This window comes from Homalodisca vitripennis, chromosome 2, assembly GCF_021130785.1.
Source record: "Homalodisca vitripennis isolate AUS2020 chromosome 2, UT_GWSS_2.1, whole genome shotgun sequence".
Lineage (NCBI taxonomy): Eukaryota > Metazoa > Arthropoda > Insecta > Hemiptera > Cicadellidae > Homalodisca > Homalodisca vitripennis.
Window position 1 is genome coordinate 9,499,996 of NC_060208.1, and position 15,258 is coordinate 9,515,253.

General features: G+C 33.5%; 1 protein-coding gene across 4 annotated transcripts; it reads right to left on the reverse strand.

Annotated features, from left to right (window-relative positions):
- Nucleotides 1–407: 407 nt before the first annotated feature.
- Nucleotides 408–15,005, reverse strand: LOC124353519 (enoyl-CoA delta isomerase 1, mitochondrial-like). 4 transcript variants are annotated; one of them, XM_046803392.1, is made up of 7 exons: nt 14,856–15,005; nt 9,833–9,972; nt 9,422–9,546; nt 7,178–7,324; nt 4,742–4,860; nt 2,870–3,051; nt 408–2,330 (listed from the first exon to the last, which is right to left on the reverse strand). In XM_046803392.1, the coding sequence occupies exons 2-7, from the start codon at nt 9,942–9,944 to the stop codon at nt 2,170–2,172; spliced, it is 846 nt and encodes a 281-aa protein (XP_046659348.1). In that variant the 5' UTR covers nt 9,945–9,972; nt 14,856–15,005; the 3' UTR covers nt 408–2,169. The 4 variants fall into 4 exon arrangements, with proteins under 4 accessions (XP_046659348.1, XP_046659350.1, XP_046659347.1 ...); XM_046803394.1 differs by lacking the exon at nt 14,856–15,005 and adding an exon at nt 14,704–14,760; XM_046803391.1 differs by lacking the exon at nt 14,856–15,005 and adding an exon at nt 11,843–12,043.
- Nucleotides 15,006–15,258: the final 253 nt, after the last annotated feature.

The following is a 15,258-nucleotide window of genomic DNA, read 5'->3' on the forward strand; positions in this document are numbered from 1 at the left end:
GGAGTCAAGTCTGTGACAGAGTCAGATTTCAGACGCTGCACCAAGAGGAACTAAAGCCTCTTCTTAAATAAATATTTACAGCAAAAACAAATAATAATTTAAATTAAGTTAGGAGCAAGATGAAGGAGAACCAGAAATGCAGACTATTGTTGTGCTAAGGGTAATGGCTTGGGTATGTTCTCAAGGTCAGAACCTTTATTTTACTTTCCATGTTCCTTTTGTACAATGCTCAGAATCTTTTTCTCTTTGAGCCACCAAGGTTAACCACAACACAGCTGATCCTCACCTTGATGACCAAAATTTGACTGGATACACAAAACTGATTCTTGACATGTTTTATAAAACTGATCATCATAAAACAGACCAAAGTCTAAACCTCTACTCACAGGGAATAAAGAGACAGAAAATATAATCAAATTCAATATATTTAACAACGTATAAGTATAAAAACCATTTTATAATTATCAACAACAGTCTTATGTGAACATCAATGTTTCTATTATATTTCACACTAAACTATCATCGCATTTAGTGGTATTATAAAATATAGCATGCAAGCAAATAGAATAATATACCCTAAAAAAATTTAAAACACATAAGTATAATAAACAATAAAAACAATACAATAAGAAAAGTACACTCATATTACTAATGAATCATAACATAATATTTAATTATGAAAAGAACCTTCTAAAATCTTAACCTAAACATTTTAATATAACAATAACATAATCTACACTTCTACGAGTAACACATTTAATATGATAACTAACCTTACATTTGAAACCACACCAGTATATCAAATTGATTTCTTGAACACTGTACCCAAGCCGATATTACAAAAAAAAAAAAAAACCAAAACAAAACAAAATTTTAAGATATAAAAAATTCATTGTTCGCATAAAAATACATAATGTACTAATCGCTTTCAGATTAAAATTCTTATTACTAATTAATTAGGTTGGATTATTTTTAGCCCTTATTGTTTTAAATAAGGGCACATTTTGAGGATACACATACGCATATAAACTGGATTTGATTAAAAGTACTAAATATAATATAAAAAAAAGTCTTCACTTTCTACGTTTTGTGCGTGTTTCTGGCTGAACGAGTAATACAGATCAACAACACTACTGAATTTAACAACACAGTTGTGAATTCTACTACACAAAAATATGAAAAATATGTTATATGAAGTAATAGTTGATTACATTGATTTGTCTGTATTTAGATTGATCAGTTTATTCCTGAAAAACCAAATATTATTTTACAAAATAGTTATTTAATTTATTGTTAATGTATTGTATTTCTACTGCAACTTGCGTTGGTTCAGATTTTTACAAATTGTTGCATGATATTAATTACATAATTTACCACAGTCCGAGTGCCCGAGTCAGAACTGGAGTCTCGTGGTGGAATTAAAAAAAAAATGTATTTTGAACAATGGCAAAACAGACGTTGTACAGTTATTAAAGACTTGTAATACGGTTTGTGTTCATTTCGTTGTGATATTCTTGGGTGGTTTATTTTATTCAAACATCTAACACTTAAAAGCTGTGGTGTAATTTATAGATACGTGGCGTAATATAAATATAAATAAAAAACAGTAGTATCAAGTAATTAGTCTAGAATTAGTCTAAGAGTAGGCTGTGTACGAAGAGCAGAATTTAATTTTGGACCAACTAAAGAGAACAGTGCATATTACCTTCATTTAGTCAAACTAATTGTTAAAAGTTGATCAATCATTTCATCCAAGCCTAGCCCAAAGATTGATAAACGATTATACACTGGATTTTAAGAACTTTCACATTAAAAATAGTCCCATATGTATACATGAATTTTTTTATCTTCTATCAAAATCCTTGGTAACATACATAAAAAGTAACTGAAATCCGAGGTTACAATTTTCACATATTTTGATCATTCTGATCAATCCAAACAAGAGTTATACGTATCACATAGTGTTAATGTCATTTCAGTTGATCGGTGGCAGTAAAATTTGAAATGATTCTAATGCCATGGAACTTGCAGTTCGTAAAAACTGGAATCTCTGGTGATAAAAATAACTATGAAACGTTAAAAAATTATTTAAATTTGTTGCACACTGCATACAGCACTATCGTTACCTCTTGTGGGTACGTTATCTGAATCAGAGAACAATTGTGCAGTTTACTTCTTCTTAAGACTCTGCAGATACAGCTCCAAACCCTGCTGAACCTTGGGTTGGTTGGTGTAGTCTACAAACCTTTTCAAGTCCAACTCTTGGTTGTTCCTTAGCCAGTCCAGTGTATCCTTCCTGAAATCCAGCTTGGTCAAGTTTCTTGCTGCAGCTAAAAAAAAATAAATAACATAAAAATAATCATTGATTTCATCACCAGTAAATAATTGTGGCATCTGCAGTAAAAAGTGTTACATTTACAAAATACACTAAAATGAGTTTTAAACTTTAAAAAAACACCTCAGAAACATTAGTGATTCAATAAGTTGCCCTTTTGGCCATTATGAATAAGTCACAGAAGATATTTTGCAAATTTTATGGATTATCCGCAAAATTTTCTTTTCTACAATAACACTGTCAATTCCTTGGATAAACAAGATTTTGCTGTTTACTATTTAATGTGGCTAATACAACTGTTAAAAATATTACCTTTCAAAAGGTAATAAAGTCTGGTGGAACAGACTAAAAGAAAAAATGTTAAAAGGTGTCTAGACGATGTCGTGTGGGAATATAAAACAGTGTTGTGAAGAAGGTGTAAGTTAAATCTATTCTACATGATAGTCAACAATGCAAATTAATTTGTCCATGAATTTTAGTCCATGAAATTTGTATCAATGAACCCGTACTAAACGATGATGATTGGATACAAACCTGGTATTTTGGCAAATGTGGAGATAAAAGCTTCGGCTTTTGCCAGTGCGTCAGCCTTGTCCGAGGCTAACTCGTCAACTAGCCCAACCCTGAGCGCTTGGTCAGCTGTGAACATCTTCCCTGCAGTGAGAGCCAGCTCAGTCTGTCGCTCCCCCATCACGTTCCGCATTGAGTCCATGAACCTGTTGCAACAAAGAATATAAAACAATTACAATTGTTTTTTATAATTTTATTTAATTGATTTGTTATTTAAACTTTAGATTTTAAACCATTTTTGTGTGACTGACAACTGTGTACAAGGATTGCTTACAACATGATTTACAACGATGATTTAAGGTTGGTTGCCCAGGAACTTTATCCAGGAATGTATAGCCTAAGTCTTTCTTTTAACAATGTGTGTAATAAGTTCATTTTTGAAGCAATACTGTGGTTCTTTCCTGACTTGTTCCAGTCAGTGATTGAAATGGAGGGATCTTTTGTTAAATAGCTTCTTTTTGTAAGTCAACAGTAGAGATAAGACCTTGAGTTAAACCCCATGATTAAATTTCAAACACTTTTGCTGCCTTTTTTTGTCACAAAATTATGGCTAATGTCCCATTTTAAAGATATTAATACGCATTTAAATGCTTTTGCCTATTTCTTGTCAAGTATATACTTATTGAATATTCATAAGATGAATAAAAAACACTAAATAAGCAATAACAATATAAAAAATAAACATTTTTATGCAGTCATTTTAATTATGTTTGGTTTCTTGTGTGATTTTAGTTGGTAGTAGAGTCAGTCAAGTCAACATCAATTGTGTGTTCGTTTAGGTTGTTTATATTTATATTGCCTATGACAATTGTTTTCTTCTTTGTCCAGAGAGCATCTTCCAGTTAACCTGTTTGTTCTATATGATATTTCTATGAGAATAAATTTACACATTTTATCTCTTGATTACCTGCCCTTAGAAGATTTAAATTATGAAAAGCATGCTTTAAATGCTTGAAAAAGCTTTTTTTAGAATATTTTGCTACTCCTTTTATTAGTTTCCCATACAATTAAATGAAATTTACTATCCAAATAGTCCTTGTACTTCCTCAGGGAAACAGCCAACTCAAAATAAAAAAAAACAAAATTTAAGGAAATGTAGGTCATCACCTTAAGCACCTGAATAAGGGGAGATACATTATATAAGAAAAATAATAACAGTACGCTTTTAAATATTACAACTTCCCCTGTTCTTTTACTGGAAATATTCGCTGTTTGTGAGCTCGCAGGCTTGCCAACTAATCCACACTCCACCATGTCCAAGATTTCCATCCATTCCACTGCCATGTACTATGCCACACCTTTCACTGAATATTACTACCCAATCATTGGGTAGTAATATTCAGACATTACTACCCATTTATTATGAATGGGTTTTATTATGAATTATTATGAATGTACTTGAAGCATGCATGCAATGTAATAATTGTTGACGCAATAAAGATTATTATTATTATCATGATATTTACAAGGATTTATCAACAAAGTTTTTTTTTCCGTTAAAAACTAATTGCACAAAAATTACATCTTTTTTTTAAAATGTCATGTATTGTATATGCAAACACATTTAAATAAAACTCAAAATGAGCATTGTATACAATATTTTTATACAGTTAACTAAAGATGATGTAATATTTGATTTTTGCAGTCCTTAAACAATAAAAATAAATAAAATAATTAAATTATATAATAAAATTTATGAACTTTTAATGATCTTTTAAATTATTTCAATTAAAGCTTGCATTTTCAGAGTTAAAGAATGCTAAAATATTAGATTTGGGAAAATAAAAATTTTATATGATGAATACAAAGTTGCTAAAAGCTTAGTTGACCACGTACCAGCGAGGAGCGATGATGCCCAGTTGGGTCTCATTGAGGCCGATGGTACTCTTGGGTGCCACCAGGACCCGATATTCACAGCTGAGAGCCAGGAGACACCCACCAGCGGGGCTGTGGCCCTGTGGCACCATTACTTAATTGTAGTTTACATTACTTATAAACGTAAAACAATAATTGTTGTAACCTAATTTCACCAGAAGAAAGTTTAACCAGCATCCACGATAAGTTAAAAGATACAATCAATGCAAAGAGGGAAGTTGCTCTTTAAGAGGGAAGAAATAAAAACACAAGGGTTGTTTTCACAATTAAGAGTTAACATTAATACAACCGGATGAATAGGAAAATATCATATTCAGTTGTTCAAGAACAACTCCAAGCATGCTAGAGTTCAGATACTTGCCCCAAAAATCATAAACACCAAGTGCCTCATGGTCTGCTATTAGGCCAACCGACAATGTCAGGTCTGGGAGCGAACTTGTTAAACTCATAAACACCAAGTGCCTCATGGTCTGCTATTAGGCCAACCGACAATGTCAGGTCTGGGAGCGAACTTGTTAAACTCATAAACACCAAGTGCCTCATGGTCTGCTATTAGGCCAACCGACAATGTCAGGTCTGGGAGCGAACTTGTGTTAAAACTCATAAACACCAAGTGCCTCATGGTCTGCTATTAGGCCCAACCGACAATGTCAGGTCTGGGAGCGAACTTGTTAAACTCATAAACACCAAGTGCCTCATGGTCTGCTATTAGGCTCCAACCGACAATGTCAGGTCTGGGAGCGAACTTGTTAAACTCATAAACACCAAGTGCCTCATGGTCTGCTATTAGGCCAACCGACAATGTCAGGTCTGGGAGCGAACTTGTTAAACTCATAAACACCAAGTGCCTCATGGTCTGCTATTAGGCCAACCGACAATGTCAGGTCTGGGAGCGAACTTGTTACCATCTAAAATGGAATAAACTTTGCTTCGTTTCCTACAGTTATGATCATAAATTTGTTAACAGGCCTTATAGAGAATACATATTATTTTAATACACACTAAATATTTATGAAAAATCCTATAAAAAAGGCTGGTTTTAAAATGAATTAGTGAATTTTAGCTCTGAAAACCAACAGCTGAACAAATGAACAACAGATTAAAGTTGCTACAGATCCTCCAGAACCACATAATTCCACGAGGCGGGGTGAAGTTGAACAACATTCCTAGGTTACATCATGATGACATGGTAGATCGGATCTACCTCTAACAAAAGTTTAAGAAGAAGCGCTCATCCTGTTTGGACACGTCGACCCCATATCTGAAGGAGTGTTACATACTAGCAAATAGTTCAGTTGGAATTGTATTAGTTATAACTATTACCGTTGTTATACTTTTTAGAGAATAAATCTTGTCTCCTGTATGTTTTAATATTTAATACATCTCTTCCAATGATGACCAGGCTTGCAACATACTTTACTTACGATCCAATTCTGAACGCTGACATGAATAAGAGGTTTAAAGTCTCTTTTGGTAACTTCCTACAGATATGGAACAGAAAATCTGGTCCACTATGCAGCAGATCCGTATTTGTGTGGATACGTTATCAGTGTGGATACTGTGTTAACGTTTGTCACAAAATAATGTTCACTATTAATTGTATGAGACTCACCTGTTTTCCAACTGTTGCAATTCTCTCTATAACAGTAGATTCACTCCACGTATTAATTGATTTTCACCTAATATTTTTTATCACTGGGAAATTAAATAATTTGAATATATTCAAATCGGTAATTAATCATTAATTTATTACATTGAGTTAGTTCACTATTACCGATGTTTTATAACATTCTTTATATATGTATAGACTTAGCACGTGCTCGCCAAATTTCAATTCTCAATTAAAATTAAATATAATTGTAGAATTCAAATTGTTACTTTGTCATACTAGATATATTCTAACACAGTCAATCACCATTATATAAGATTCCATAAATCAGAACTCAATATCACATGTAGAGCAACAGAAAGAATCTTAACACGTGCTTCCCTTATTCCACGGACATGCTGTCCGAATTAAGAAAAAGGAATCAGACCGAGATCTTTCTAACAATGTGGTGGCTTACACGACGGGGTCTACAAACTGGAAATGGAGGGAAACCGGCAGCTCTTTAGCCTCCAACCAAAACCAATACGTTCGAATTGAAAGACAAACATCCTTCTTGTATTTGTTTTCATTTCTGCTTACCGTTCTCGGCGCGAACCATTTGAATTTAAATTTAACCAATATTGATCTGTTACAACTACCTTAACTTGAAGGATGTTATAAAGGCCTTACACAGAAAGAGGAACACGCCTTCCAAATCTGTATGATAAATTTTGTTGTATTTCAGGTGTAACTTTTGTATTCCAAAACATCTGTCCCTTTATGAACTAATTAAAGAAGAGGTGACTTACGTTCATGGCAGCCACGGTGGGGAAGGACGAGCCGTACAGTTTCAGCCATGTCTGTTGCAGAGTGACCCAGAACTGTTTTAGCCTGTCCTGGTTGGGTTTGTACATTTCCATGATATCCAGTCCTGCACTGAACACGGTCGGCATCTCCTGTACAACAGTGTCAACAGGTTCTTAACTCAGTTCTGTTGGAACAGAAACCTTCACTTATTTACCACAGTTACAATACCCACTCCTCTTCCCAGGGTATATCAATAAAATTGTTAGATGTAAATTTTAGTAAAATTCCAATACATAACCTATGAAAATTATTTTTGAAGAAAATTACTACGTATAAGTTAGGCTAGTTGCACACACACAGATTTTGGACGACCGATTTTTTACCGGCCGTCCAAATTCCAATAGTGAACTGAATGAGGGAACGGAACCTGGCACACACACGCCGACAGCTGATCGGGCGCCGGTTCACATTGGAATTTGGACGGCCGGTAAAAATCGGTCGTCCAAAATCGGTGTGTGTGCAACTAGCCTTAGATCACTTTTTTTAACCCTTCCCATGCCGTAGACGGTTATATTAGAATAGTAGACTTTGACCAAAACGCCAAACACAGTTAACTCTTAGAGAGTTTTTTATTCACAAAAAATGCCCGGTGCACGCTCCGTGTTTATCGTGGTTGCCAAAGAAGTATTTATAAACGACCTTCATTCTGCTGTAGGGGGAGGCGAGCGCCCTTGTCTAACTCCGACCACCTGCTCGTCAGTTCTGCGTCTCCTACAGAGCCATAACCAAACATATCCGTGGCGTGTTTATGCTTTCTCGGTTTTCACGAGAGCGCGTTTACTACATATCTCATTATTATTCTTGTGGTAGTGTTGTGATTAGTTTGTAACATTTATCTTGTTTTATAGCAAAATGTAATTAAACTCTTCAGTTTAATTTCATTTTTCAATGAAGTTAAAATTTATTTGGAACAAACAGTTTTGTAAATACTTCTTTTTTATTTTTAACAATTAATACGCTAAATTAAAGTAAAATGCCTTGTATTATACTTTTTTTTGCTTTCACCTTTTATAATTTAATTATTATAAAAATTAGCTTAGAAACAAAATGTTTTACTTGTCTTGGCGTTATAGGAAAGTTAATGGATTTATTAGTGGTGTGCGAACGGTTAAAATAAAAATTATTTCACACACATATCACAATAAAATTCAGAGCTGGTAGGAAAAAAAATTATTCCAGCTCAGTTTGAAGAAGTAGGTAGGTTTTGTGACAACCAAAATATTAATATAGTTTATTTTATAAATATAGGACTCCAACTTCATTTGTATGAAAACAATTATTCTCTAGCGACGTCAATTAATAATGGAGTTGTGACTTTTTCCAAGTTTGAAAGACTGCCATATTGAAACGAAGATATTTATGATACATTTTTCTACCTAAATTGAACTTGTTTCAATTTTATTTTCCTTTTCTTAGAAAACCTTTTTTATTTGAGAATTACATATAATCAATATCTCAAAAATTGTTTGAGATTCTACAAAATTGTTTATTACATACAGTTAAGTAATGTTATTTATATTTAATTCCAAAACACTGTTTACTTTTTTCTAGGTCCATAAATAACAAAGTTGGGGATATTTTAACAATTTGAACAGCTGTCATATTGAAACAGTGTACAAAAATGGCCAACAAACATATCTAGAATGCATAAAAATAATTTTTGTACTAAGTTTCAACTTCGACAATCAAAGAGCAAGTGTTCAGCAGTTTCATCCTGCTCATCACACATTCTACAGAGCGGATCCTAACGAAGGATGACGACTCTGTGAAGATGCTTCCTCAGGTGACCATGTCCCGTAATCAGACCTATAACCTGAGAAGACATCGATCTACTTAGTGAGAGAAGGTCAGACGCCACCCTGGAGGAAGGCGACTATAGTACTATTCTGCTCATTCTCAGACCCGGATGCAGCCTCCACCTTCTCTCATGTTCAGCATGAACCCATTTTGAGACAATCCCAAAGGATTCACACCTTGAAATATCATAGAGCGGTTGAGGACCCTTCATAATCGACTCTGAGCCCCTGTTGGCCAGGGCATCAGCTCTTTCATTCCCAGGGATCTCATGAACAGGAACCCATTGTTGATTCTGGCAAGGGAAGAAACGATTTGATAGTAGTCCCAGACAAGTTTGGATTTGAACACACAAGAGTCCATCGCCATCAATACACTCTAGCTGCACTTACAGAAGTGAGGATCATGCCTCTGCTTTTGTTTTTCTCCAGGTCGTCCAATGTCTGAGAGAGTGTCTGTAGCAGCTCTAGATTCAGCCCGTTGACGGGCGGACGGTTGAGGCTGACTACCGCAACACCTGGGACATGTACAAATGTTAATTCACTCTAGTCTAACTGGATTTACAGAAGTGAGAATTATAATTATGTACTAGTTTTTTTTTAAAGAGTTATAAAGTATAAGGTAGTGTCTGCAGCATCTCTAACTTCAGGGTATTGAAGACAAGATGGTTCACACTGATTACCATAACACCTCTACTGTAAACATGAATTATTTCTTGCGTGTTTACAACTAAAGTAGGGATATGAATACTACATGAATAGGTTAAGGGGTTAAAAAGTGCTGTATACACAGTTTCAGTTTACCTGTTTTTGAATTGACTTCAACTTTCGCTAACGTATCGGCAGCTGCTGAAAAATGTCGCATTTCTATTTTTGGACGAGTGAGAAGCTTTATACAGCTGCGTAGAGTTGCCATTTTGATACAACTTGTCCAGATAGGTTATCTGAAATATCACAATGAAATATCAGAATACATTTCGGCTGATGTCAATTAAACTAGTAATCTAGGTCCGGGTGGTGATATAAACTGGAGGATTTAAAATATATCTAAATATTATTTAAAAGTTAATATCAATAATTTAGTCATAGTGAAGACAAAACTATAATAAAGTTTAAAAACTCTAAATTGACAAATAGAGGCTGGTTTAAATGGTAATGAATCTTAGAATCTGACAGCTAATTTATTTGTTTATGTGCTGAATGTGCAAGAGCCGATGGGTGTGCAATCTAAGATGATGAACTTTGGATCTGATTTAGAGATTTAGTGCAGGTTCAAATCCTGTCTGTGACCGTTGCTCAGTACTATCGACCTTGTACTGTATCGACTCTCTCCTTATTCTGTTTGATAAGATTCTTGTACAGGCAAGTGGCTCATTAGGACGGCAGAATAAAGGTTAAAAAAAGGATTGACCTCTAATTAAACAAAAAAAAAGATTGTGTGACTGTTTGTAGCCCTATATTAATTATTTAACCCTTTCATTACTGTTGTCTTTTGACAAATTCACACTAAACTAAGGACATTATATAAACAGATTAGTTTCATTCATTAACAGATAAAGTCTGGTCCAAAATTTTAATGGCATATCCCAGGTCCTAAATTTTGTTTGTGAGTTGTATTTATTAACCTTATAATTACTGAATAAATTTTAAGGATAAAATTTATTTTTCTACAAATAATTCTCTGACGCCATTGTGCGGATTTAGTAGCATCATCGGTACTAAGAGTAGTGTCAGGATATATATATGGTATGTATTATCGTTAAGTAGTGTTGTAATTACTAAATATAATCCTGCTTTAAAATAAGTTCATTTTAGATAGTCTTATGACAACACCATACCTGCATTAATGACAATCAAGCCATTCTAATATTCAGTGAGTTAACTTTACTGTGGGCTTCTCTATTATCACAATAAATAAATGTACCAATATCATAATTTCCCACTTAAAAATAATAAAGAAAACAATCTGAGAAACTGGCAAAAACTCAAGTTAGAGCAATAAAATAACTGGAAGACTTTTAGGACTAAATTGTAGAAACCAGAGCCAGTTTAGTATTTTACAGATGTAAATAAACATAATTTTTAGCAATGAGTATACAATTAACACAACATATATATATATATATATATATATATATATATATATATATATATATATATATATATATATATATATATATATATATAGGAATACACGACAACACGTCATGTAACAGGATTCGCTGAGGTTGCATACAAAATTTCAAGTCTGTAGCACTTTCCATTCCTGAAACATCCTACGGACATTCAGGCAGACAAACAATCATACAGAAAACAAATTTGTACACCCCTCCAGGAGTCAAATGAAAAAATTGTACTAGCCTACAGAGTAATAGGCCTCAACAACACTCATCCAAATACTATCGATGGACATGGCCATCATACAACTCATTCTTGTCTATGTAGAAATAAAATTTCATGCAACAATTAAAGTATACTGATAATATCTTTAATGAAATACCTTGCAAATTGTTAGGCTACATGTGTTACTAGAATAAATCTATACGTAATTCTTATCTATATTACTAATCATTTAAGCAAAATAACCATGCAAAATAAAATTGTTAACTTAATAATAATTCTGTTGGATGTTATGTCATTATGTAGAAGAAGAGAAAAATATCTGCTAAAAATTAAGATTGTGTGCTAATTTCAAAGTTGTATAATACATTTTATATTGCAGTTTTAATATGATGTAATATTTTTACCAAATATCTATATATTTACGGTGTACTATCCAACTATTATTACAAACATTTCTGACGTATAACTTACACATCTGGATCCGTAAAAGCACATTTTGGTTTGATATAAAATTTTATATTCATGCTCTGATGGACAAATAACTTGTAATAATGTTTTACCAACACTTTTGAGTTAATAATTCAATCATTCATTTTGAGATATTCAAAAAATACTTATTACAGGAAAGGATTAACACAAACTGAATCCTGCAGTCTCCAAATAACAGGTTGGAGTCTGTGCTGTTTAGTCCTGCAGACAAATTTAACAGCTTTCCAAGCCTGTTAAAACTGGATGACCATTGAACTCAATCACTGGCCAGAGCATCATCTGATTGTACACAACAGCTGTTTAATTAAAGAGTTATCTCACATTAACATAATTACATGTCTGGATATCTGGGAATAAAGGAATTGGAGGGATAAATATTGGAATCTGAATACTTAACCCCCGAAATGGCAGTAATGTTTTCCTCAGACAGCAGAGTATTTTTTAGTGTTTTGTACCCATACTTTAAACATTTGGTAAAAACACATTTTTACTATAAACCTACATATTTAATACATTACTTCTTTAGGAAAATGTGGAGATAATTGTGATATAAAAACATTACGCATAACTTCACTATTAAGTAAAGACTACACTATTTTTTATTATTTGCTGGGACTGCCCCTGGTAAAGTGTGATAGTATTATAAATATTAGAATCTAAGATAGGCAATTTATTCTTCATTTTATCTAGTTTAAAAAAAATATAACAGCATCCAGTTTCTCTTCAGGTTAGGCCTGTCTAATTTACGTAAATTTAGATTTATTCCTTAATGAGTAGGGTACGATAAGTGGACCGGTTTTTTATATCGAAGAATGTAATCATCGATACCTAATATTCGCATCTCAAATCCTAGACTATCAATCGATATAAAAGTATCTATAGTCCTATATTTTAATAACAAAAATGTTTTAAATTAAAATATGAATTTAATATTTACAGTGATCAAACATATTAATATAATCAAAATTAGGAAAATAACTGAAAACAACCATATTTGCTCCTCTCACAGTTACAGTTGTTTCTTTCCCACAAATTTCACATAATAGGTTTTTCGGAGTCCAACATGTTGAAGTCACAAAAAACATGTCTTATCATCTTTCAAAGCAATGTCGTGTAGTTTTCTAAAATTGACTGCCATTTTTAACCCATGAGAACTCGCGCTACAAGAAGTTAAGCAAGAACTCGCGTTGTTAGATCGAATCTAACATCCTCCAACCAACTAAGAACGGCTTTTTCATGATCTTCATTCATTGCAATAATTGTAAAGTCATAAAAGAGCAATCTACGAATTATAACTCAAAAGCAAACTGAAAAACAAGAAAAATCAGGTACTTTGGGATTATACCGACCACACCCAGACATGAATCGTTATTTCACATTTCGTTTCTACTGATTACTAGATTAGCGTAGAACAATATTTCGTCAATATAAAACAGGAATTGTCTTATCGCAAACACCTCCCCATCCTCAGACAGAGGTCAAAGTCGAGCGTCTAGTAGATAACGTGATTGCAGAGTCTCGCCGCCCGTTCAGCTGGTGCATCGCTTTGTTGTACTTCCGTGTTTTACCTCTACATTTCTCCAAACACAAAAATTCAACAAAAACAAACATTTACCAAACTAAACTTTTTATTAAAAAAACACTCAAAACTTGTTTTTATTCTTGATCACATTCCGCCACCCAAAATGCGAGTGCCTCCGGCCATCAGCGCGGGCTTCGGCAGCACCTTCGGTGCTGCCCCGCGCTGATGTCGACGAAAGAAAAACATCCCTCGAGATAGTACCTATCAGTAAAATATCAAATTCTAGAGGGGCTAATCAGAAATATAAATTGAATTGTAATGGAAAGGCAATGATGTACCGTGCAAATCACGTGATGCCGCGCGGCCTGCCGTAATCAGGATTCTCGAGAAAGATAAGATAACAGCGACAACAATACCGATCACAATACCTGGAAATGCTTGTAAGTTTGTAATTTTGTAATTGAAGAGTTGTTTTTTCGTTCTATCATGTTTGTTTCTATAAATTTCTATTTTTGTGTTCTTCATACTGGTGTGGTCGGTATAATCCCAAAGTACCAAAAATCACTAAACTGATGTATTTAAACTGGCAGTTACGCGATCAGTCGCACCGTTAGATCGCTCCTAACACTGGGCTGACGTGATCACTCGCGCTGTTAGGTTGAAACTAATAACCCGGGAGGAGCGTCCGCCCCACCCCAGCGACTTCTACTGTCTAAACATGATGCAATACGCAGTAGACATACTCATAGAAGCATAAATTAAGGGTTCAGTGTTGTAAGATAACAAATAAAAAAAGTTATATAACACAAAAAATATGTTAGATTCAATCTAATAGCGCGAGTGCTCCCGGGTTAATAATCAAATGTTACTTATATAAAATTGAAATATTACATTACGAGTATTATTTGAAAGTGTTTACAGCTGTTGATATAGATTATTTAAGTTAATTGTTCAAAATAATTAATCAGTATCGATAGTTATGACTAAGTAATATCGTTTACCAATTTCGATATAAAAAACCGGATCCGCTTATCATACCCTACCCTCCATAACCCCAATGTAATGTGTGCTCTTAAATCAGAAGCAAGTTTTGTGAGACATAGGAACAGACATGCTTGGTATGAAGAGAAAAATGGGTCACCAAATATTCTGCAAAAATTGAGTTGGTTTAGTTAGGTTAACTCATGGAATATTAGTGGCAAAATCAAATACTCATGAAATAAATAAAATTATAAATACAACTATGGTTATATTGTTTTAAAGATGTTAGTATGTGATAAGCCTATGGAAAAATAAGTATTTGGTAGTCTAAGTATGATACCTAGATATTTAGATTAATGTTTACAAGCTTATATCAAACTTGCATTAACAAAACCGAGCTAACCCCAAAACAACTATTTGATAACTTATAAATTTGCAAAAAGATAACACTCATGATAAACTTATTATTATGGAATAATAACTGTATATTACCGTTTAAATAAATATTATTAATTTGTAAGTATAGCAATATTAATGAATGGTAAGGCAAAGACTACTAAATTGACTATTTACAAATACAGATAACGGTACAATACAAACTCCACTATTCATGCTGCACAGTGGGACATTTAGCCCATGCAATCTAGCCGGTCAAAAGTCAATTTTATGAAAAACATCCAATTTTCCAATGAGCTTGCTTATCAAACACAATCCCAGAATGACACGTTAGTTAATGATTCGTGGGGCCTCTAATTTGCGCGTGATTATCGCTAGTTTATTCATGCTAACTTTTTACTATATTTTACAGTCTTCGTTGCTACTATTGCAAAATGTTATCATGAAACTAATTATACCATGTATGTAGTTTTTAATTCATACTAATTACAATGTAATT

What these genes read in the sequence shown, in the direction of transcription:
- LOC124353519 (XM_046803392.1), bottom strand. Translation starts at nt 9,944, where the DNA reads ATGGCAACTCTACGCAGCTGTATAAAGCTTCTCACTCGTCCAAAAATA. An exon ending in TGAAGTCAATTCAAAAACAG is followed by an intron (nt 9,547 to 9,832) that starts GTAAACTGAAAC and finishes TACATGTCCCAG; the next exon opens with GTGTTGCGGTAGTCAGCCTC. An exon ending in GAGGCATGATCCTCACTTCT is followed by an intron (nt 7,325 to 9,421) that starts GTAAGTGCAGCT and finishes ACTGTTGTACAG; the next exon opens with GAGATGCCGACCGTGTTCAG.